This window comes from Lipotes vexillifer, unplaced genomic scaffold (genome assembly GCF_000442215.2).
Source record: "Lipotes vexillifer unplaced genomic scaffold, Lipotes_vexillifer_v1.1 scaffold1272, whole genome shotgun sequence".
NCBI lineage: Eukaryota > Metazoa > Chordata > Mammalia > Artiodactyla > Lipotidae > Lipotes > Lipotes vexillifer.
Genome location: NW_006779909.1, coordinates 201,469 through 227,398, shown reverse-complemented (window position 1 = coordinate 227,398; position 25,930 = coordinate 201,469). Strand labels below are relative to the sequence as shown.

Sequence of the window (25,930 nt, the reverse complement as noted above, 5' to 3'; positions counted from 1 at the left end):
TATTTATTTTATTACTTAAAACGTTTTCCTTTTTTTTTTTTTTTTTTTCGGCGGTACGCGGGCCTCTCACCGGTGTGGCCTCTCCCGTTGCGGAGCACAGGCTCCGGATGCGCAGGCTCAGCGGCCATGGCTTACGGGCCCAGCCGCTCTGTGGCATGTGGGATGTTCCCGGACCAGGGCACAAACCCACGTCCCCTGCATCGGCAGGCGGACTCCCAACCACTGCGCCACCAGGGAAGCCCTGAGCCCCAGTCTTGACTGCAGTATTCAGAAAGGGTCAGGCCATGTGAAGTTTATTTATCAATGTATCGTCAAGTATTCTTTAACTGCAAAAAGCCAAAAAAAAGGAATAGGTTGGAAATGACTCACAAAGTAGTTACTCCTGTGGCCTGACTATAAATATATACAGTAACCTATAGGCATTACTTAGTGGAATTCTGCTAATAATTTCTAATTCCTCTTTACTAAGAAACTCGTGGACTTTGGTCTTTACTGCATGGTCACGGTTCTGGTGGACCCCAAGTTCCAGGCTTCATGATCACATCCTGGAATGCAGACTGTTTCTATCTTATGTCAGTCTGCACTGGGTGCTGCCGTGGGGTCTTTACACGAAGTTGTGGTTTGGGAATTTGTTCAGTGTGCTGTCATTAGCAGTTGATTCCTGTGGAGATTGTTTCCTCCTCCACTATATTCTGCAGAATGCCAGGAGCTACTTCCTTTGTAATGGGGGGATGGCTTCTTTGAGTGTGTGTGGCCCTGCCACTCTCCCTCAGGTCTAAGTACTCTGTGTCCTGCCTCGAGTTCACTGACCTGGGTTCTCCGACACGTTCAGTCCTCTGCCGCCTCTATGTTCTCTGCCGCCTCTGTGTTCTCAGTCAACTCTTTGGGTTCAGCTGGAAACAAAGGCACTAAAAGCCAGCAGAGGTAATGATTGTTGGAGGTGACTTGCAGAGTCTGTTGTCTCTCACTTAACTGCTTATTTTTAAATTTTTATTATTTGGTTACGCCGGATCTTAGTTGCGGCTGGCGGGCTCCTTGGTTGCGGCATGCAAACTCTTAGTTGCAGCATGCATGTGGGATCTATTTCCCCGACCAGGGATCGAACCCAGGCCCCCTGCCCTGGGAGCGCAGAATCCTAACCACTGTGCCACCAGGGAAGTTCCCAAGGAGCATTTTAAGCTCCATGGGTCGGTAAATAGAAAACTTTCTGGAGTAGAGCAACACTGGAAATCAGTTCCCAGCATGGCTTCCAGAACCTTCTTGGGGAACACCTTCGATCTTCCTCCTCTGTTTTGCAGGTGCTCAGGGATGTTCCTGTTTAGCCATTTTATATCCAAAGTTTCATATAGCCTTTGCAAGCAATTAAAAAAAACTTGCAGATATAGACGATCATTTTTTCACATTTATTTCTCAAAGTGTTCTCAGTCTTCACGACAAGTCGGTGGTATAGGTAGAGCAAAGATAACCATTCGTTTTTTGAGAGGAGCAAAACTTGAGGGCTTTTTCTCTCCCCCTCCCCAACTCCTATGCTCAGCCCAACCCCATTGCGCTCACCTGAGCCCAGGTGTTGGGCTGCACTGTAGCACATGGAAAGGTTTTTCTCAGATGTCACCTTCCCTGTGATTCCTTCCCTTTGTGCATTTGTCATTAAAGGGATGGCCACACATTTGGAAAAGATGGCTTGCTGTCTTGCTGTAAACCACAGTCTTCCCACTTCCAAAGATTGTCTGCCTGGTCGTAAAGCGTTTCTAATAAGATATTCGTTGTGACTGCATTGTAGGAGGCAGGATAATGCAAGGCTAAACGCACAGGCTCCAGAGTCACACATCCCCTTGCTTAAAAGCTGTGTCACCGGGACTTCCCTGGTGGTGAAGTGGTTAGGATTGCCATGGAGCAACTAAGCCCGGGCACCACAACTACTAAGCCTGTGCGCTAGAGCCCACGAGCCACAACTGCTGAGCCCGTGAGCCACAACTACCGAAACCCGCGTGCCTAGAGCCCGTGCTCTGCAGCAAGAGAAGCCACCGCAATGAGAAGCCTGCGCACCGCAATGAAGAGTAGCCCCCGCTCACCGCAACTAGAGAAAGCCCGTGCGCAGCAACCAAGACCTAACGCAGCCAAAAATAAACAAAAAAGAAATTTATAAATAAAAAGAAATAGGTAAAAAAATATTTTTCAAAGAAATATAACATCGTACAAATAAGGCACTTAGAATAGTGCCTAGCAGACTATAATCTCTGTTATTGTTATCATTTACTATAATTATTATTGTGGTTACAGTTGAAAGAAATGACTTAGGTTATGAAGTTCCTTTGCACATAATTTTGTGACTCTGATTTGCAGGTATTGTAGAGGAAAGATTAAGTAATTCCTTTATAAAAATCCAGGAAGAAGTAATTTTTTAAAACCTGATTCTCCATTTCACATATCCTGAATTGTTTATTTTAAAGATACATTAAGACAAGGAGACCACAGCAGCACGTACTAGAGGGCATTCTATGAAACACAAGGTGCACCAGATGTTTTGTTAAATGTGTTTTATTTTACCAAACATCTATCTACTTTTCCATAAAGCAGCTCAGAGAACGAGCTCCATAGCAAACACTTCGGGAAATACTGAACCACAGTCTTCCCTGCATACTCCTATTTGTTCTGAAAACATGGTATGTTACACTTTCAAATGGAGGGAAGGAAGCAGCAGGGACTTTCAGAGCCAGCATGGCATCTGCAGTGAGGCAGCTTCAGTTAGCTTGTCTTTCCCCACTTCCTCCTCCTGTGGAAACCCCACCTTATTCTTCAGAACCCAGCTCAAATGTCTCCACTTCTGAGATTCTTTCTCTGGCTCCTCAAGTTAGTTGGCTCCTTCTCGAAGCCTCTACAGCCATTTGTTTATATAGTGGTGTCATATCTTAGGTGGGGGATGGTTGAAGAGATCACATTTGCTGAAAATCGTGTCTGGTCACAATCTTTTTAGGTCACAGCTTAAGAAGCTGACCCTTTGGAGGTCTGTGTACTTTGTTCCATAAAGTTGTCACAGACTATGCTTCTTTCTCTCCGTTCTTGAAACATCATGTTTCTTCAGTTAAGTATGAGTTGAGGCAGCTGGCATGTATTTCAGGAAAAATATTTCTTCTTAGTTGCAGTGAGATCAACTGAGTAAACGGTAGACCTCAACTCCCATCTCTAGCTCACTCTGGGGCATAGGCTGATTGCGTGGAATGGTGGGCAGAAGATTCCAGAGCATTGGAACTTTCCCTGAGCATTCCAATTCCATCAGTGTCACCAGCTGAATTCAAATGAGACTTGAGGATGCAACTTCACCTTACTTTAATGGCTCCTGCCTCACTCCCTTGCAGTTATTGTTTGTCTACCCCTCTGCCTTTTTGCCCTGAGAATGGCAACTTCTGTTTTTTGTTTTTAAATAAATTTATTTATTTATTTTTGGCTGCGTTGGGTCTTGGTTGCTGCGCGCGGGCTTTCTCTAGTTGCGGCGAGCGGGGGCTACTCTTCATTGCGGTGCGCAGGCTTCTCATTGCAGTGGCTTCTCTTGTTGTGGAGCATAGGCTCTAGGCGCCTGGGCTTCAGTAGTTGCGGCACGTGGGCTCAGCAGTTGTGGCTCGCCATCTCTAGAGTGCAGGCTCAGCAGTTGTGGCGCACGGGCTTAGTTGCTCTGCGGCATGTGGGATCTTCCCGGACCAGGGCTCGAGCCCGAGTCCCCTGCATTGGCAGGCGGATTCTTAACCACTGCACCACCAGGGAAGCCCAAGAATGGCAACTTTTGTTTCTCTGTCTGTTTCTCCTCCAGACTCCTGGGAGTTGAATGAATCAGTGAATGAATGGATAAGTAGCTACACATGTTCAGTAAGGATTCTTCCTCTCCCTCCTCAGGGCCGCCCAATAACTCCAGTGTACACGGTGGCTCCGAACGTTCAGAGAATTCCCGCTGCCGGGATCTATGGGGCCAGTTATGTGCCATTTGCTGCTCCGACCACAGCTACGATCGCCACGCTGCAGAAGAACGCGGCGGCCGCCGTCTACAGCGGGTACGCAGGCTACATACCTCAGGCCTTCCCCGCCACTGCTATCCAGGTGCCCATCCACGACGTCTACCAGACCTACTGAGATCCACCCACCACGACCACTGAAGGAACACTTTACTATTTATGAAGAAAGAACGTGTTGGGTTAGCACACACAAAACCCAAACGTGAAGAATGTTATCAGATACCATACTGGAATATTTTATATACATGAAGTTTTCACTAGTTTTTTTAAGACTGTTTTCAATTTAGCAGACCTGTGTTTGTATATTTCTAAGAGGCTTGCAATGGTTTGTGCCTTAAACACCATCTCTTAAAAATTTGTACGCTGTAGTACATTTGTATAGAGGTTTTCGTTTTTGTATTTTTGAGGATATATTTTCAGTATGAAGGTTATTTTCTTAACTTCTGCACTCCAGAGATTTCTATTTTGTAGTACCTTCAATAGTAAATATATCAACTATATATTAAAAAGCACACTTGAGCAGCTAGGGAACTATTTTGAAAAATATATTCAATATTTAAAGCTACAAACAATAGTGCTTTAAAAATACTACATAAAACGTTATTTTAAAAGTTATACTGGAAAGTGCAATTTTAAAATGAGTGAAACCTCTATTTCTGCTGGAATTAAAAGTTGACGGGTGTTACTATGTGTTATCCATGACGGTTCTGTTTTTTAAACACTCGACCTCTCCTTAAGCCAACGTTGAAAGACTTGTCACACTTCTGAGTCCAAACACTGGAAAGCTCTCTCACCTGCCACCATCACCCTGGGTCCCTGTTCCTTCTCCAAGTGCCTTTGCTCTTAGATAGGTTCTCTCCCCACCCACTAGCCACCCTGTCCCCCTGTTCCCAGTCCCACCTTCGTGTTTGGCAAGTCTAGGACAAATGCATTACTCTGACAGAGAAAACATTGATGACTTTTATACTTCTTTTTGTTGGGGTTTTTTGTTATGGGTTTTTGGTTTTGGGGGGTCGTTTGGTTTGGTTGGGAGGTATTTTCAATAGCAGAGTATGTGTAAGCACAAGATTTTAATAGTTTGCATAAGACATCTTTGCATAGCTATTTAAGTGTCCAATATACAACTTTCATTCCTTTCCTAATGCTTTTATTTTATTATATTTGTTTTGAAGTATAAGTTTGTAGAGACAGAGAATGTTATTGTAGACAAGACCCTGAAAGACTCTTGTCGGCAGATATGCTTCTAGTTGCCTTATCATGTTTCATGCGAAATGTCTGTGGTTGTCACGGTGTTGGAAATACCATGTTTCTTGAACGGGGCCTCCCTCCGTTGCCATGCAGGTGGCAGGCGAACTGAATTGGGGCACGCACAGCCAGGAGGAGGAGGAGGAGGAGAGACCTGCAGGAGTAACAGATAGTTTGTAAATATCTCCTAATCCTTGTTTTTAGCTGTTTTATGTTGCAGAAGTTCATGGTACCTAGTTGAATGCAAAATGAAACCATTTTATTTCAATGTTATTGAACAGTTTTGTTTTAGTAGGAAGTAAATGTATTGTTGCAGTGTTTTGTGCCTGTTTAAAGGCCTTTGTTTAGCAGAGTGAATGTAAAATACAGTAAAATGTTAAGATTGTCATCTACTTTAGGAAATACACCAACTTGGAATTTTTTTTTTTTTAAAGGTTCTATCAAGGAAGTGAGGTGTGCAATAGATGGCACGGCCACAGTTGTGTTTTTATGACATATTGGAGATTCCATCAAACCTTCTACTCACTGAATTTTGCTGATGGCTGCATTCTTATTGTGGATTAATAATAGGATAGTGCCCTTAGCAAACGTATTAGTTTTGTTTTACATTTTAAATTAAGAGATTCCCAAATGGCCTCTTTTCCCTCATCTTAGGGTGGGTTGAATTTTTTATATATAAGCAATATTTATTTAACTATTCTGTAAAATTATTGAGTGCCTGCGAAGGCCTTTAAACATTCCTAAACTTCCTTTCCATCGTTCTTAAATGACATAAAGTAATTGTGCAATGTTCCTGATTCTGTACCCAGCAAACTGCATCCAAACTCAAATCTGTTGTAATGAGTAATCCAACAAAATGCAGTTTGGATTAGGTCCCCATCCTTTGACTTTATATGAAAGAAGTACTCTCCTACTCTCCTTCCAGTGAAGGATTAATTATCACAGAGGTTCACTGGATGAGACTGACCCAGGGGTCTTACTGTATTTTACATGTGCCTGTAAATTATTTGCAAAAAAGAAAAAGGAAAAAAATGGTGTCTTAACATGGCAACTACCAAACTACCTTAAAAATAAACGTTGCTGACATAGCCCGTTAAGTATCAGTGAGCCTCCTACCTACCTATGGTCTGTCTGTTCCTGTTGTTTGAAAAACATTTCACATATGTACACTACTGAGGTAAGTTTGTAACTTGAAATGTGAACTTTTTTTTAGGGTTAAGAACAAACTATATAAATGTTTAAAAAAAAACAAACTTTCGAGTTCTCTGTTTTCAAACATGCTAGCAGTTTAGTTGTTATCTTTAGTTGCATTGTATTTGAAAAGCTTTTAAGTTTATTTAGATCTTGCTTCATTTACAATACATTCTTAGGATGTATGTAGTAAATAAAGCTTTCTTTAAAGCAATTTCGAGACCTTATTTTAAATTGTGTTTTTCTTTATACACATTTTTTTTCCGAACAAAACTAGAATAACCCTTACAGCATAGAAAGAACTGACTAGTTCATTATTTTCAGCTGGAGAAAATCATATCTGTGATTTGGAATTACTAAGGAAGATGAGGCACATAGTAAAAATTGTAAATTTTTGCCCAGGTGCCCAGGTGGTAGAAAGTTGAGCACTCAACTACTACTCAGCATCTGGATTAGAATGGGATGTGGCAAAGCCTGTCACTGTTCTCGGTACTGGTTTGTTTATGATCCCAAGAGCTTTACACTCAGAAATCTACATGGAGGCAGTTGATGTGAGCTTGAGTTGTTTGGTGGCCTCATGAAAGTGCCGGGGTGACCTAATGTTGGTCACCGCATTGGAAACCAAAGCCCTCTGTTTCACCTTTTTCACAGCACCCAACAAGATTAGCAGGGGTACTGCCTTTTTCTCTAGAGATCGATCATCACTAACTTCAGGTAGGGTCCATCAGCAAAGCCAATCAAATGATTCAAGGGAAACTGGTAGGTTGTCCATGGAATTACCTCTAAAAACTGCCCCACGTGGCTTTGCCGTCGATTAAGAATTTTACCTTGGGCTTCCCTGGTGGCGCAGTGGTTGAGAGTCCGCCTGCCAATGCAGGGGATACGGGTTCGTGCCCCGGTCCGGGAGGATCCCACATGCCGCGGAGCCTGCACGTCTGGATCCTGTGCTCCGCAGCGGGAGAGGCCACAACAGTGAGAGGCCCGCTTTCCGGAAAAAAAAGAAAAAAAAAAAAAAAGAATTTTACCTTCTTAGTCTTGAGCAGCCTGGGTCATGGCCTCCCGACCCAGATTTCTTAGAATTCCAACTTCCTGCTTCCTCTTAAAAGGAAAAAGGCTCGTTCAGAGGCAGAAGAGGCCAGGGAACTTCCCAGGATGACAGATCATTAGCCAGTATTTTCAAGGGGGACAAGATCTGCTGACTCCTTGTTCTAGGAGAAGAGTACAGATGCTTTTCAAGTTGCAGAATCAGAGTTTGATTGCTCTTGTCAGAAAAAGAATTAACAGTCCTACAAAATGCATATTACACCTCTACTAGATGCTGCCCTGCCCGGCTTTATTCTAGGAGCTGCGGTGACTACAGCATCAACAAAACCAACAAAACCTTGCACACATAGAGCTTACATTCCAGTGGGAGAACACAGACAAAATAAGCAGGTAAATAGTGTGTTGGGTGGGGATAAAAGCTTTGCTTGGGTGATTCATTAGGCTTTTGGCTTCCATTGCCGCGGGACCTCACAAGAACTCAGTGAGGTACGCAGAGCAGATATGTGACCGGCCAAGGTCCCACAGCTGGTAGGAACCAGGGCAGAAATCTGTGCTCAGACTCCAAGTCCCAGATACTTTCGAACGGCAAACACACTGACCCTGGACATGGACAGATTCGGTAGTGCCAACAACCAACTTCACGGTCAACAAAAAGAAAAGGAAAGCTTTTCTCCAAGTGTAGTTTCTTTTCTGTTGGTTGGCTTTTAGTGTGTTTTCAAATGCAGCCTCTTTCCTTGGGGGGATGGGAACTGAAGGAAGAATGGCTGAAATGCCTCCTTTCAGCCTGGAAGACATAGCACTAGGTGAGCTGCTGAAATTGTCTACGCTGGTAGATTTAAGGAATTCGATCTATAGTGCCGTATCGAGGATTATGGAGAGGGCTAAACAGCTATTGTTAAGAAGTCAACTATACCCTTCTGTTTCTTCACTAGGCTAGATGCCCCAATTTGTTTTAATTCCAAAAATATCTGTCAAGACAACGTGCATAAGCACTTATTTAGTTGGAAGTCAAAACAGCTAGAAAACAAAGTTCTAATTTTTCTTTTCTCGTGAAGGGTAACCCTGTGGACAGTCCAACATTTTATTGGGTGCTGTGACATAGCCTACACTGTGCTGGGTATATTTTGTTAACTATCATTGACTTTACTGGCTTGCCAGGCGCTGTTTTAAGGGCATTAGGGTAGTTGACTATTTTCAAGAGCTGTATATAGTATATTACATGATATTGGGTTGGCCAAAAAGTTCATTCAGGGTTTTCCATGATGGTACAGAAAACCCGAACGAACTTTTTGGCCAGCCCACTATTTATTATAAAGTCTTTTGGGCAACCTTTATATCAGAGTTGGGTTTTTTTAAAAAACGAAATGTGACATTTTGGCATGGCTATTTTGATGAAATCACATTTGGCACAATGACCCTAAAAAAAAAATACATCTTCACCTTAAAATTACTGATAGGATAACAGACGTATTCACTTTGTCCTTGCCCAACCACTTCCTTGACACACTCTCCCATCTCTTTGACCATCCAAGGTCAAGGGCAGGAGTAGGTTTAAATACAGAATGAAACTCAGGAGATGAGTTTTGCTTCAATTCCAAGTTCTAAGCTATCAGATTGGATACAGCCTTTCTTCTCTTTCTCCTCATTAGTTTTCCCTCTCTAGGTGCCCAGTATTCCTCTGTTTCCTAACTCCTCACACCAAAATGTAATTGCCTAAATACTTGTCAAGCACTGTGGCCTGGTAGAACAGGCTGGGCTTGCAGCTGGGATGCCTAGGGGCTGAACCTCCAGCTTTGCTATTTACCAGCCGTGTGACCTAGGAAAAGACGCCTTGCCTCTCTGAGGACCAGTTTCTTAATTGGTAAAACAGAGATAATAATCCTGACCTCGTAAGGTTATTGGGAAAATCAGATGAGTTAATGAATCTTAAAAAAGCCTGGTATGTCAAAGACAAAGTTATTTCCTTTCTCTTCCTCTTTATAACCTGTAGTGTGAATGCGTCCCCACTGTATCAACTCATTTAAGCCTTTCCATGTGACACCTTTTTATGCTTCTGTTCACCCACTTTTTTCAATAAACATTTGTTGAATGCCAGCTATGTGCCAGAACAGTATGAGGCACTGGAGAGACAGTGATCAACAAAATCGACCCCCTCTGCCCTCCAGAAACTCCCGGGCGTGATAAGGCAGGGGCTTATCAAGGGCTATGAAATGGGAGGCGCGCCCAGGCCTGGGCAAGGGGTTAAGAAGACTTTGAGGAGGAAGTGGCATCTAAGCAAAGAAGGACAGGATGAGTAGGAGGAAGGGCAGATGAGCAGGGAGAAGAGAGAACAGGAAATGCCCAGGCCCAGAAGAAAAAACGTGGTATAGTCAATTACCTGAAAGAAGTTCAGTGTGGCAACCTCAAAAAAGAGGAGAAAGGGTGTGGAGTGGGGAAACACAACCTTTGTTCCCTCCAACACTAAACATGATTGACAGGCCCATATTAACTGTGGACGGAAGAGATCTGGCCTGCATAACAGGGAAGTAGGAAGAACCCGGAATCATTCCAATTTAGGACTTAGAGTTTCTTTTAGAAAATGGGAGCGCCCCACATTTATCTAAACTGAGAGGCCGAGGGCTTGTCTAGCAATCAACAGTATGATGCATCTGAGCACTCCCCTAGCAGGCAACTGCCTCTCTCCGGCCTTCCTGGCCCCAGGTGATGCCCACCAACACTGATCTTTCCATGGGAGAGTTTGTAGGGGCAGCCAAGGCTCTTAGGGTTCCCAACCCTTCCTTCTTTAGATCCAGGTTCCACCTTCTGGGGACTTCCATCCTTCCTCTCTGGAGTCTTACAGCAGCTACAAGCATCGGCCAAGCTGTCCCCACTCTCCCTCGCCACAGGAATCCAGCTTTCTCAGCAAAGGTGATGGAGGCCCGTAGTCCTCCAGATGACTGTGAGGGTAGAGGAGGGTCCCACGTAAAATCTCCAGACACGCACGGGCTTCCTCAACAGGGTTATATATCCTGTGACTCCATTCCACACAGTTATACCCACGATCAAAAGCAACACCAAACCTTGCATTCGCAAGAAATATGACCTTCCCTGAGCTAATTTTTAGCCACCCTTCTTTCTTGGCTTGTTCTACTTTGTTTGGCAAAAATCTTTAATGATTAACCAAACACAAGGCTTAAATAGGCCTTAGTCATTCTGAGGCAGGTAAGGCAAGTTGCTGGAGCCCAATTGTTTCTGAGATGACCTTGCTGGGGGCGCTGGGTCAAGACATTTTGAGCTCATGGTACCGTGATAACATTGGGTCATGCCAGTTGCATTCTGCTGGGATTTTTCCTCTCCTTTCTCGAGACTTTTATTCCAAACTGTGGTGGCACCAGGGAATGGTATTTCTGTCAGCTTCACCCCCACCCCAATTCAAATATGGCCATCGACACTTTCTCAGTCATACAAAGTCGTATACAAACTCAGCTTCCCAACAGGCACCTCATCTCCCCTTTCCATATAAGATGCTCTCCTAAGAGGAGAACTTCTGGAAATGCAACTGATTCTAAGTGTGCTTGAGCATTTATAGAAAGAAGCATTCTGAACATGAGACAATAGCAAAAATTACCCATTTAGCATAATCTCCTAACCCCTAAGTACAAATATCTAAACCATCGAGTGCCCAGTCAAAGCCTGCCCTCTGTGAGTATTTCTGTTTCTTGTTTGTCATTTTCCGTGTGTTTGGGAATAATGTTAAAGCCTTAGAGGGTGATCACTCAGCCGCAGAGAAAAGGAATTGTTGACAGTAACTTACTATATGTCAAGTAGTTTACATGGATTTTTTAAAAACTTTTTATTAAAAAATAACATAGATGCAGAATTATGCACATATCATATATACAGCTTGATACATTTTCACAAACTGAGCACCTCCATGTAAGCCAGCATCCAGATGAAAAATATGACCAGCATGCCAGACGCTTCCCTATGGCCCTTTCTAGTTGCTACCTCCTCACCAAGAAGTCGCCATTCTGACTTCTAACAGTGTAGATTAGTTTTGCCTGGGTCATTTTTTCATACCTGAGATAGCTACTACTATTATCCCCATTTTACAGATAAAAGGCAAGCAGGCAGAGGGAGATTCAATAACTTCCCCAAGACCATATAGCTGCTAAGTAAAAGAGTCTGAATCTGAACGTGGCTCGTCTAACTCCAGGGCTGGGGATGCGGTAGGGAAGTGTAATGATAATTCATCCATTTTGCGAGGACCTAAAGTCATTTGTTTATTCTAGAAGCTACACTGATCTCCTAACTGAGTCACCTGACCACAGAGTTTATTGGAAAAGAGAGATTAAAAACCAGCATGTATGGCAGAACATAGGGCACAAAACCTTCTGGAGCCCCCAGGCCCTGTAGGATTACCTTTCTACGTTCATTTTTCCCTGGTGGCTTCCAAATCTCTTGCACCTTAACATCCCCTGTTGTCAAACTTCACTCTCAGGAAGGGAAGCAATGCACCAATTCACACTGAGGTAGGTAACATATTTTCACTAAGGGCAGATCCCTTGTTCAATAAACTGAGGAGCAAAGTTCTAATTTTGGAATTTAAGGCCATACCCAGTTAAATACAGAGATTAACTTCAAGGGTCCGGAGGTCCTCCGCCTGCCCATGGCACGGTACCACAAAGGCAGCCCAGTCGAGGGAGCTTGGCGTAGGAATTCTGAGTTGCTAGGGGCCAAAGAATTAGACCCCTGGAGAGTCCATTGAACAAGGCTAAGGAGCAGTGTCCCAGATATGAGACAAACTGAATAAAGTTCTGGAAAGACATTCCAGTCAAGGAATTTCCTTTATTCTAAAACACTACTCGTAATTTTAGCTTATTTTCGAACAGCATTTCACTGTCCACAGAAGGCTTTCTTCAGGCCTATCTCATCTGAGCCTCATGATAGTCTGTAAGATAGTTATGAAAGACATTCTTCTTTCCTCCTCCTCTTTCATTCATTTATTACAAAATGTTTTTGAGCATCTACTGTGTGCCAGGCTTTGTGGTGGAGCCTAAAAATACAGTGGTGAGCATGATCTCCATTTTATCAAGGAAGAAATTGAGGCTTAAAGAGGATAAATGACTTGCCCAAGATCACAAGGATACTCTAAATTAAATAATATGGTGTGACCTTTCACCCTGCACCAGACTTTTAAATGCAGTGTCTCATTAAATCCTCACAACAACTCTATGAGGCAGTTACTATTATTTTACCTCCCACTTTACAAATAAAGTAACTGAAGGTCAGAGAGGTTATATGACTGCCCAAGTTCTCACAGCTGTTTAGGTGCAAGAGCCAGCATTTGGATCCTCATTGGTCTGACTCCAAAAATGACAGCTTAAGTATTACCTTGTAGATTCAACCGCCGATGATATCACTGACCCATCTGGGCCCTAAATAGAACTCATGAGAGTTTTGACTCTGATGCGAATAGTAGGGTAAGAGCTCTGTGGTTCTGTGGGAGGCCGTACAATGACTTGGTTGGCTCAGCATAAGCCCTACTTCTTGGGTTAAACAGACATTTCTGTGCATCTCTTACAGAATAGCCTTTTCACCCAAATGTTAAATATATCCATTCAAACAGAACTGGAAATAAAGTCCTTGAAATCTGAAATTTTAAAAAACATGCCACAAACTAATAAAGATATACCGTATAGCACAGGGAACTCTCTACTCAATACACTGTCATGACCTATATGGAAAAAGAATCTAAAAAAAGAGTGGATATATGTATATGTATATTGATTCACTTTGCTGTACGCCTAAAACTAATACAACATTGTAAATCAACTATACACCAATAATTTTTTTAAAAAAAAGGATAAATAAAAAACATGCACAATAGCTTGATGCCTTAAATACACCCTGCCCTGAGTAGAGCTGGATATGCCAGAGATGGAAGGGAGATTAACCACTGAAGCCTTCACTTCCACTTTTCAGAATGCTCCCCCTAGTAACCTGAGCGTTTCTATACCTTCCTTTCCCCCAGAGTTAGTCCCATCATGGGCGATCACTCAAGGAGTGTCTGACTCCTTGTGTTTTGAGGATCCAGAAAGCAGAGACAGTGCCCCACTTTCTCTGTGGAGCACCAGTAGCATCTAGAACCATGTGGCGACCTAGAACACTGGTGCTGGCAGCCTCCGCATGGGCGTCCCTGCCTCCATTCTTGCTGCCCTTCCGCTTGTGCTCAAAGTAATAGCCAGTGATCTTCCTAAAATCAAATCTGAATGCCACTCACATCAAAAATCTTCAGCAGCATCCCACTGCTGACAGTACAAAGTTCAGACACTAGCTTAAAACATAACGGGCCCTTTATAATCGGGCCTCTGTGTCTCTCTAGCATTATCTCCTGCTGGCTGCACGTGGGCAGAACTGATATTCAGACAGTATGTACCACCAGTGTCCCTGTGATTAATCAGAGCCTGTGCTGGTTACTGAAGATTCTGACTATGTTCCTTTCACCTGGTTACCATTTTCTCCAATTACAGACCCGACCTCATTTTATTGTGCTTCACTTTATTGAGCTTTGCAGATACTGAGCTTTTTTTTTACAAATTGGAGGTTTGTGGCAATACTGCATCAAGCAAGTCTGTCGGTGTCATTTTTCCAACAGCATTATTTTTAAATTAAGGTATGTAGATTGTTTGTTTAGACTTAATGCTATTGGAGACTTAACAGACTACAGTGTAGTGTAAACATAACTCTTATGTGCATTGGGAAACCAAAAAACTTCGTGTGACTTGTTTCATTGTGATATCTTTGTTACTGCGGTGGCCTGAAACTACAGTATCTCTGAGGTGAGCCTGCATACCAAACCATCTGCAGCTCCTGTAAGAAGGTTCTGTTCCTCTAGTAGTGTCCACCCAACAAACTTCCACTCATTTATCAAACATTTATTGAGCACCTCATATACTAAGTATTGTGCTAGGCATTCAGGGTAGGGACTCCAGCTCTCAAGAAAATGCTGGTCTAGTGGGAAAACAGAAAAGTTAAGAGATAGTTATAAAATAGCAGGAGAAGTGTTTGGACAGAGAGAAACTTCAGTGTTTGAAGAGAACAGAGAAGGGGCACTTAACCCAGACTCAGGGTTTAGGGAGCTTTTCCTGGAGAGGGGAGATTTCTGCTGGGGTTCTGAAGGCTGAGAAGGGACAGAAGGAATCTTGATAAAGTAAGCGATGAATCTGTAAATAGTACAAAAGAAGTACAGCCTAAAATGAGAGTTGAGGGGACTTCCCTGGTGGTCCAGTGGTTAAGAATCTGCCTTCCAATGCAGGGGCGCAGGTTCAATTCCTGGTGGGAGAACTAAGATCCTACATGCCGTGGGGCAACTAGCCTTTGTGCCACTACTGAGCTCATGTGCCTCAACTAGAGAGAAGCCCGCGTGCCGCAACTAAGACCCAAAACAGCCAAAAATAAATAAAATAAATAATTTTAAAAAATTAGAGGTGAGGCTAGTGATGTGAGGTTGAGAAGTGTGTGTGTGTGTGTGTGTGTGTGTGTGTGTGTGTGTGTGTGTGTGTTGCAGACCATTCAGGTGTGAGATTCCATTCTGACCACAGTGGGGAAATAATAATTGATTTTCTTTAGGGAAGTGACTTGATTAGAATTGCATGTTAGAGAGAACGTTCTGGCCAGAGCATAGAGAGCAAGCTGGAAGGGAAGGTTGAAAGGAAGGGAGACCAGTTAGCAGTCTGTTGCAGGAAACAGATGAGAGATGATAGTGGGCTGGACTAAGGCACTAGCAAAGGGGTTAGAGATGGAATGGACTCAAGAGGTGTTAACTAAAAGTCAATAAACACTGGTGACTAGTTAAAGATGGGGCAAAAGGAAATGAAGACTAACTCCCAAGTATCTTCCCTGGGTAACTGGATGGCTAGACATGCAGTTTTACATAGCTAACATGATATAGCACTGTTCTGTGTACTTTACATGAATTGACCAGTCTTATCCTGTTAACAACTCCATGAGATTATACCATTTTTATTCCATTTTATAGACAAGGAACCTGAGGCACAGAGAGGTTAATTAAGTTGTCCAAGGTCACACAGCTGGTAAGTGACAGAATCAGGATTTAGACTCAGGCAGTCTGAGAACACAATTCACATTCTTAGCCAGTACCACTGGATTGCAATTTACTGAAAGGAAAAGTATGGAAGGAGTAGCAGATTTGGTTGAGCATATGACAAGCCCAGCTTAGGACATGTTGAGCTTCAGATGCCTGTGGAGGATCCAGGTAAAGTCCAGAAGGTATCTGGATATATGGAGATGGGCTAAAACTATGAGTTTATAAAGAATGACCCTTTATAATCTAATATTACTTCTGGAATTTTTCAGTGCATGTATTTTTCATCTGCCTTAAATCATGGTGTTCTGTGACTCCCAATGGGATCAATGGGATTCGGTGCTTCATGGAGGGAAGAGTGGGATGTCAGGCAGGTGTCCAAGTCGCCCCTCAGCTTTGACTATCAGTTTCTTTTCAGTCCATAGTGAGACAATAGTTTTGAAAACCAGGTCTTATCAAAAGACAAGCAGAATTTCTGAATTGTGGCAGCTCCCTTTTCAAAGGCCCAGTCCTATCAAGTCAGACCACTGAGCATTGTCATGATTGTTTAACTAAGAGCACATGTGTATCAGCCAATATTCACTCTGATGATTGATCAGCATCCATTCTGAGGGGTGGATTCTGTGTCATATCAACAGGAAAGGAGAAAAAGGAGGCAAAATGTAGGAGAAAAGACAGGAGGTCAGTGGCAAAAATCCCAGTCCAGAGTCAAACAAACACGGCAAATATTTTTTAAATATTTTGGTGCAGAGGAGCAAGATGAGATAATCCAAAATCCAATGGGACCCCAGACTTGTTCCAAGAGAGTCAAAGAACACTGCAGCCAGTGCTCTGTTTCCCTATCACATCCAACATGGCAGGGAGAGGCAGAATGATGTGTCAAAGGCAGGGGACTGGGTGGATATGCCTGAGATAGTGCTACTAATTCTGGGTCCTCCATTGTCTTACCGTGATGCGTTCCCACATGCTCCCACCACCCTGCTGCCGGCATGCCTCACCTGCCCAGGGGAGAAGGAAACAAAACCAGTTACCCACAGAAAACATTGCTATGGACACCCAAGGCAGGGCTTCTGCAGAGGATGTGACTGAAACTCCAAGGGTCTGCAGGTCCTGCACCATCGAATGCTCTTGTGAGCTAGAGATAACTCAACTCCCTGTGCATGGCCAAGAAAACCGATCACACTTTACTGCCGAAGACTTCTTTGATTGGCACCAGGACTAAACACTCAGGGATCAGGTTAAATCACCTCACCACATCAGAAACCAGCAAAGACCCATTGACCAGCATGAAGATCCAGAGCTTCTTATCTCCTGCCATGACATTGTATGAGCTCCTTGCAAACAAAGAGCCATTTTTGAAGGAAAAGGAGTGAGAGCAGAGAAAGAGCTCTGGCAGGGAGATGAACTTTAAATTGATTGAATATTTACTTAAAAGAGACTTTTTTCATCAAAAAGAAATTATTGTAAACCAAAAGAGCTTGAGATATCTTTAATTGCAAGACCAAGTATTTTTTAAAATTATTTTATTGACCTATAGTTGATTTACAATATTGTGTTAATTTCTGCTTTATAGCAAAGTGATTTAGATAGATAGATAGATAGATACTTTCTTTTTCATATTCTTTTCCATTATGGTTTGCCACAGGATATTGAATACAGTTCCCTGTGCCATACAGTAGGACTTTGTTGCTTATCCATTCTCTATATAATAGTTTGCATCTACTAACCCCAAACTCCCAGTTCATCCCTCTCTCACCCCACCTCCCCCGTGGCAACCACAAGTCTGTTCTCTTTGTCCGTGAGTCTGTTTCTGTTTCGTAGATAAGTTCATTTGTAAGACTAAGTATTACTGTTATTCTGGCTACCCAGGAAAACAAAGGTATACACAGCTATATAAAACAGAAACCCAATCTATTTTCTCCATCTGAGTGCATATTACTAATGAGGAAAATGTCAGTCCATCTCCTGATGCTTCCTTTGATGTACAGAGAGTTCAGTGAACATAGCGCTAGGCCTCTCTCTGCCTCTGTTTTCTTTTCATGCCTGGAGCGGTAGTTTCACACCTGATTGATAACTTTGGGAATAACTGGGCATTCGTGGCTAATGCAATTTCCTCTTCCTCTTGGGAGGGAGCCTAAAGTAGACAAGTTCTCCTCTGTTCTTTTCTCTCCTATGTCCTCCCAAACCCAGTTTTGCCTGTGACCAGGGGGTGGGTAATTCTGCTGAATTTTGGGGCTCAGTTGGCAGGCGCATTTGGCTTTCATGCCAGGCTAAGTCCTCCAACATCCTCCAATCTCCTCCATCAGTAATAAACATGGTACCCTCATCTCCATTTTTTAAATTGATGGTAAACTTAACATAATATTCACCATTTTATTTGGAAGTAGGCAATTCAGTGGCTTTTATTACTTTCACAGTGTTGGGTATATTGGGTAACTATCACCACTGTATAATTCCAGAACATTTTCATCACTGCCACCCGCCCCCCAAAAAAAAAAAAACCCTTACTCATTAAGCAGTCACTCCCCATACCCTCTCACTCCAGTCCTTGGCAACAACTGATCTCTGCTTTCTGTCGCTATGAACTTGCCTATTCTGGACATTTCCTATAAATGAAATCACATAGGGCTTCCCTGATGGTGCAGTGGTTAACAATCCACCTGCCAATGCAGGGGACACGGGTTTGAGCCCTGGCTCGGGAAGATCCCACATGCCTCAGAGCAACTAAGCCTGTGCACCACAACTACTGAGCCTGCGCTCTAGAGCCCATGAGTCACAACTACTGAACCCATGTGCCACAACTACTGAAGCCCACGCACCTAGAGCCCGTGCTCCACAACAAGAGAAACCATGGCAATGAGAAGCCCGTGCATTGCAACGAAGAGTAGCCCCTGCTCGATGCAACTAAAAAGAAAGCCCGTGAGCAGCAACGAAGACCCAATGCAGCCAAAAATAAAAAAATAAATAAATTTATTAAAGAAAAGAAATCATATAACATGTGGCCATTTATGACTGGCTTTTTCCCTCTTGGCCTATTTTCAAAATTCACCCATGTTATCGCATATATTAGTACTTCATTTCTTTTTATGCCATTGTATGGGCATACCACATTTTATTCATCCATTCAACAGCTGATGGACGTCTGTATTGTTTCTAATGTTTTGGGTATCATGAATAATGCTGCTAGGAATGTTCATGTTCAAGTTTTGGTTTGAACACCTATTTTCATTTCTTTTGGGTATGTACCTACCTAGGAGTGCAATTGCTGAGTCATAAGGTAATTCTGTGTTCAACTTTTAAGGAACTGCCAAACTGTTTTGCAAGCAGCACCATTTTACGTTCCCACAAGCAGTGTGTGAGGGTTCCGATTTCTCCATATTCCTGTCAAGGCTGAGTTTTTTTCCTCTTTCCTTTTCTTTTTTTTTTTTCCCCAGCCATACCAGGGATCGAACCCACGCCCCCTCTGTGGAAGTGCAGTGTGGACTGCCAGGGAAGTCCCTCTTTTTTTTAAAAAATTCGAGCCATCCTAGTGGGTTTGAAGGGGTATATAGAGTGGTTTTGATTTGCGTTTCCCTAATGACTAATGATGTTAATAATGTTTTTGTGTGCTTATTGGCCACTTACATAAACTCTTTGGAGAAACATTAAGTGCTTTGCTCATTTTTAATTGGGTTGCCTTTTTGTTGTTGAGTTGTACAAGTTCTTTAAATATCCTGGATACCAAACCCATGTCAGATACATGATTTGCAAATATTTACTCCCATTATATGGGTTACCTTTTCATATTCTCTTTTTTTTTTAATTAAAAAAACTTTTTTTTGGCCACGCAGCGTGCCTTGAGGGATCTCAATTCCCCAACCAGGGACTGAACCCAGACCATGACAGTAAAAGTGTTGCATCCTAACCACTAGACCACCAGGGAACTCTCATGCTTTTCATATTCTTGATAGTGTTCTTTGGGAACAAAAGTTTGATGAAGTCAAATTTATCTGTTTTTTTCTTTTATGCTTGTGCTTTTGGTGTCATATCTAAGAACTCATTGCCAAATCCAAAGTCATGAAGATTTTTCCCTGTTTTTTTCCTAAGACTTTTCTAGTTAAACTCTTACATCTTTGATCCGTTGAGTTAATTTATGCTTATGGTGTGAGATAGGGGTCCAACTTAATTCTTTGGATAGTTTGTTGTCCCAACACAATTTATTGGATACCTATGATTAACTCATTTTAGCCCCAAGATATAAAGATTTGTTGTCTGTGATGAGGAGGTAACAAGCGAGGGCAGTGGCTTGCTAGTAAATGTTTAACAACTGGCTCTCCGGAAAGAAAAATCCCTGATTTGTAGCCTTTTCCAATTTCCATGGTCCAAGTAGTCCCACCATGGCTGATTTCAAGGTGCTATCACCAAACACCAACTTGGGAAGAGAGTGCGCTAGTCCAGCATTATTCGGTATTTCCACCGTACAGATAAAACAGGTGCAAATAACCTTAACAGCATAGGTAATAGTGGCAAGTTTTAAGTATTTATCACCTTTTTTTTTTACTATATATAATTTATGTTATTATAAGTTTATACACTTTGTTTTTTCAGTAATGGCTGTGTTTAACAATTGGCTCACAAAATTCCTGAAAATTAAAGAATCATCTCTCATGAGCTAACACAAGTCAGCTTCATCCCGGGCTACAGGCACACTTTGAGCTAAGGGACACATGTCCTTGCATAGACATGAGAGCATGGCCATGAGGTCAGACAGACTTCTCTCAGACTTTCTCCTTATGAGAATTTGGGAAAGTCACTAAATCTCAGTTTCTTCACCAATAAAATGGGATGATAGTATTTTTCTCAAGGTTGTTATAGAGAGGTAAATATACAGAGTCTGAGCCATAAGAGGTGCTCAAAAATCCTAGTTTGATATTATTTTCCATAGCTTTAAGCATAGCATCATTTTGTGTGGGGGGGGGGGGGGGTGGAGTTTTAAAAAAGACAATTGAGAGTTACCCAGGGTATAACTGGGAGATACCAAGTCCCACACTAGGCATAACATTTGTGTGAAGACACAGATCCAAATGAGTTTCACTTATTATACACTCGTCATGGGCAGAGACTTGGAAATCTTGCCTCTGGGAGTTTGGGAGGAGGGGAAGCAGAGTATCAGGCTCATGGCAACCCTAGAAATTGGGGAATCAGCCTGTGATCATGTGTCTCCCTACAAGGTCTTCCTGGCTCCCCAAATATATTCCTGACAGACTGCTCAGGAACTTGACTGTTCTGCCCTTTAAATTTCAGATGTGTTACCTAAAGGGAGGGAGGCTTTGCCCTGAGCGCGTCATAGGGATCAGCTTATCAGTCAGCCTGGGGGGCAGAGAGCAGGGCCTCAGACAGATGTCACCTGGGGCAGAGTGGGGAGGACTGGGCAAAGCTCCTGGCCTGGAGTAGGGCTTTGCAGGGGGCTGTTGGGACATGAAGGAAGGAAAGAAACCACGCCGCAGTGAGAGGGAAGGGTCAAGAAGAGGCACAAAACCAGTGCTGCCCCACCTCCCAGACCTACCCACAGACTCTGATTTCACACCACCCCGTGAGAAAGCTAACATCCTCTTTGCTTTTCTGTGTCCTCAGCTGCAAATACCAGGGATACACTTAATCAGGAAGTAAATGCACAGTGGCTGGCACTTGATCCCGTTTGTCAACATTTCACAGCCTCTTTGGAGAGGCCTGTGGAAAGATGAGCTGAAAGGTATAATCCTTTTGCCCTGGGGAGGCCAGGTTCTTTGTTTTTTGCACCCTGGTATACTGGTCACTTATGAAACAGCAGTTGCAAACTGTCGTTCATGTTTTAAGTATGGAAAATCCAGCATTCTGGCAATCCCACCAAAACAGGTTCTTATTTCAGGGAGCAGTGGCCAAGTGTGTGCTGGGAACCTGGCTTTGTGCTACTGGGGGTCCCTGGGCAAGTCACTTGGCTTCTCTAGGCATCCATATCCTTTTTGTAAATCAGAAATACAGTAACAGTACCTACCTTGTAAGGCTGTTTTGGGGAGACCTAGCCTAATGCAGTGCTTTGCCCGATAGCTAATGTAGTAAGTGCTCTATAAATTGGAGCAGCTGGTGTTATTACTACTGCCTGGGTGACCTTGGCAAGTTATTTCATATTTCTGGGTCTCAGTTTCCTCACAAGTTTTTGTCTTGTGGCCCAGATGACCTTGGAGGCGGCTCTGATTCTAGCATTCTATTATTCCCTGACAAACAAGATTCTTTGCCTCGACTCTGGCCCTGTTTATCTAAAGCAAGAGATCAGACCATTTGCTGCCTCTGTTGCAATGCTCAGATAGCAGAGACCTTTGACAGCCCAGAAGGCTTGTTCACCCTTCCCCCTGAATGGAGTTTCAAGGCTCTGGCATAAGTAGCAAACTGACGTGTTTCCCTAACCACAGCATCAGGAGAGGGGGCAGGGTGCTATGCAGCAGGACCTGGGTGTATTGAAAACAATTGCCCTTGAAATGCTGCCTAGAGGGGAGAATAAACGTGCTCTTGGGCCAAGGTCATGACAGGCATGTCAGCATTTGCTCGGGGACCCAGCACCATCTCCTAGGATTCTACCCCCAAAATAGGTGGTGGCCGAGGCTGGAAGACAGCTCTCCACTTTCAGGAAAAAATTCCCCTGTGGACTCCAGTTGAATGATACAAAGCTTTTCTTTCTGAATGAGGCCCTGTGAATGATTATAAAAAAGTGAGAGAGAGAGAGGTGGAGAGAGAGGGAGAAATGGATAGATGAAGTCAAACTTTGTATCTCTGGGCTGAATGGGACGGAAAGATAGGTTGAAGGCCGGTGGCACCCTATTAAAGCTCTTAACCCTGCCTAATATTTCTTTTTTTTTAACTTTTTATTTTATACTGGAGTATAGTTGATTAACAATGTTGTATTAGTTTCAGGTGTACAACAAAGTGATTCAGTTATACATATACATGCATCTATTTTTCAAATTCTTTTCCTAATTAGGTTGCTACAGAATACTGAGCAGAGTTCCCTGTGCTATACACTAGGTCCTTGTTCTGCCTAATATTTCGAGCTATCCTAATGTCCTTAGCTCAGGCACATAATGTGACAAGGATTGAGTACCTTGGACACAGAGTAGAGGGAAAGGCTTCTTTTCCTCAGACCCAGGTCCCTAGGGCAGAATGATAAGGAGTTCAGACTGACTTATTTCCAGAATATCTTGGGTCAACCTCATCTCCATAACAAGGGAAAGAAAAGGAAAAATACCTATGATTAATGTTCAGAATGCGTTTTCTACAATCCATGTTTTCTCAGAGCCACACTTCTTTGGGGCCTCCCCTGATTTCCATTAATGATTTCCAGATGTCAGCTAAGGAGCTGGTTTCCAGCTGGCAGGAAGTATTGCTCATTAAGAATATTCACAAGACCCCAGGCCTTTAGATGACAAGTCACAGGGCTTCTATCACCCTCCCAGCTGGAAGGTTTCTGCTAAATGACAAATTTCCTGACGTTCTTCCTTACACATCTTGTCCTGTGATCAACTTTCAAGATTACATTTCAGTTTTTTATAGTGTCTCTCATTTTGTGCCACTGGTTCCATGCCTCCCTGTCAGTACAAAAGAAGCATCTGTCAGAAAAATGGCTTGAGTGGGTAAGGGCCACCCCCTACCCAGCTGCCATCTTTTTGTGCCTCGGTCACTCTGTCTCCTGCCTGGACTCAGAAAGGTGAGAGCTGCAAGGAACCTTAGAGATTATGTGTTGTCAGTGAATACCAGCCTGCTCACTGATCCATCATGCCATGGCCACATTTTATGCTAAATAATGGCAATATATCTAGCATTATCCTCAGAACAGGGGCATTGACCTGTAGAATGCCCTGCTACCGTACAAAGTGTGCCGGTAATGGGCTCCAGGTGGGGCTCTCTTAAACCATGCGACACTCGACACTCGCACAATTCTGTTATCCAGGCAAAAACAAAGAAAGGTGAGTGTATTCATTTGCTAGGGCTGCCATAACAAAAGACCACAAGCTGAGTGGCTAAAACAACAGAATTTATTTCTCGCAATTCTGAAGGCTGGAAGTCAATGATCAAGGTGCTGGCTGGTTCGGTTTCTACTGAGGTCTCTCTCCTTGGCTTGCAGACGGCTGCATTCTCTCTGTGTCCTCACATGGTCTTTCCGCTGTGTATGTGCATCCCTGGTGTTTCCTGGTGAGTCCAAATGTCATCTTCTTATAAAGACACCAGTCAGATCAGATTAGGGCCCTCCCTGAGGCCTCACATTAACTTAATCACCTCTTTAGGGTCCTCTCTCCAAATACAATCACATTCTAAAGGACTGAAGGCTCGGGCTTCAACATATGAATTTGTGGGGACACCTTTCAGCCCATAACGTGAGCTTTCCTGCTCTCTGTTGTCACTGACGTGGCGGAAGAGGAAGAGAAGAACATCCTCTATCATTTCAGAGGAAAACAAACACTCAGGACCTCCCCAGAGGTTAGCAATTAGGACCAAGAAGAAAGTGTAAAAAAGGGAAATCACTGGGCCTGAAATAGAAAAGGCTGATAATAAACACTCAGGACCTCCCCAGAGGTTAGCAATTAGGACCAAGAAGAAAGTGTAAAAAAGGGAAATATCACTGGGCCTGAAATAGAAAAGGCTGATTTCTTTCATTGAAATACAGGGTGGCGGGCTTAAATATCCTCACCGTCAAACTTGGGTGTGCAGACAAAATATTTTCTTCGTATTCTCATCTTATTCGTTGTTATTTGCTAGGTAAAGAGGAGAAAGATAACTGAATGCCCAATCCAGCTTAAATCTTAGTCTAAATAGTCATTCAAATGGTCCCTTTTGGGTTCCGGCAATGATGCTGGGAAGAAGGCACCTTGGCTTCGTGCAGGCCCTTGGGCGGGTGCTTGGCCCCCATTTCTGATGTCTGCATCTGGCATAGCTCCTGGTCTGGACTCCCCCTCACTTGCCTCCAGCTCCTCTCCTCACCTCAGCTCCTTCCGGAGCTATGGACCCTTCAGAGCCCTGCCCCAGCCTCCCTCTGCTGTGCCGGCGCAGTGGGCATCAGGGCTGGCTCCTGGCTCTCCAGTGGGAATGAAGGGAAGCTTGGGACTGAATCCGGCCCTGTCTCTCTGCCTGACATGCAGCCTGCCTTTTGTACCATGTTGGACTGCCCAGCCCTGCCACTGTCCCAGAGTAGAGTCTGCTACCAGAGTTCTCTTCTCAGCTTACCCAGCATGCCTTTCATCAGAACATGTAAAGTCACCACTTTCCCTCCTAACTCAGCTCTGTTCGGGGCCTCTTCTTCCCATGATGCCCCCAAACGAGAAGAGGCAACTCATTTATTCCTCTGCTTTATAACTTCCTGGCTCTAACACAGATCTAACCTATAGACTCCTGACTAAAACTCCTAAATCATAAACAGAGTTATCTTCTACATCCTGTGGGAGAAACTCTACGATCTAGACCAACTGGGAGTTTAAGTTATTTGGAAAAATCCTTCCCCTTACTCCAAGCCTAGCGTTCAAGTTATTGTCTTGCTGTGAAATCCTATTTTCAATGTCAGAAACTGAATACTAACTCTCTTTCTCCTTGAATTCCTTCAGGAACCATCCTAATCACTTCTCCGGATAAAAAGATTCCTCTAGCCAGTAAGGAGAAAGCAGAAAAGAAAAGCACATTAATCCCCCCGGTTATAACTCCCATAACAATAGTTTGTTACTTCTTGACATGCAAAGGGCAATTCGCCAAAGCACTTGCTTAATGTTTTTTAAGGAAAGAAAGGAAAAAGAGGGAAAGAAATGAATATTTTGAAGGTCATAACTAATTATCCATGATCTTGACAGGGTAGAACAAGGCATATTTGGTTTCAATCGAAATGGAAACTGCTTTGAGAAGTCTGAGAGAAGCTGAGCATGTAACCATACTTGAGAGTTAGAGTAAAAAAGGGTCATTGTGGTAAAGATGAAGAGATGAACTAAATGATCTCTGCAAACTTTTTCTAGATCCTACTCCTGCTCCGACCTCGAGAAGGCCCAGAGATGATGTTGGAGCTATTGTTTCTGGAGTCCAGTGTATACATGTGGCCAGGGGTCCACCCCCAGCATGGTAGGAATGTGATAGGGCCGAGAAGTTCTTGGTTCCACAGAGAGTCTGTGACATCCTTCCCAGCAAGGTGGCTGAGGTTCAGTAAACTTCGGGAGACGTGGAGGCTTCCAGGAAGAAGAAAATCAGAAAGGCAGCAGGGATTCCTCTACCCCTGGATGTGGGGAAGCTGAGAGGACCTTGAGGAGAGTGAACCAAGCCCACCCGAGGCGTTGATTGGTGACTCGATGGGACCTGGTAGACAGGGCCCCTGAGA

The 25,930-nt window shown here is 43.4% G+C and overlaps 1 protein-coding gene across 2 annotated transcripts in view; it reads left to right on the top strand.

The window, feature by feature from the left end:
• Window positions 1–6,667, top strand: part of RBM47 (RNA binding motif protein 47) — a 221,160-nt gene extending 214,493 nt beyond the window's left edge. The window contains exon 8 of one of the 2 annotated variants that reach the window (XM_007453037.1): window positions 3,889–6,667. In XM_007453037.1, coding sequence (XP_007453099.1) covers window positions 3,889–4,122 — 234 coding nt within the window. In that variant the 3' untranslated portion in view covers window positions 4,123–6,667. The remainder of the gene's footprint in view (window positions 1–3,888) is intronic. The other variant, XM_007453038.1, reaches the window with a different exon arrangement.
• Window positions 6,668–25,930: the final 19,263 nt, after the last annotated feature.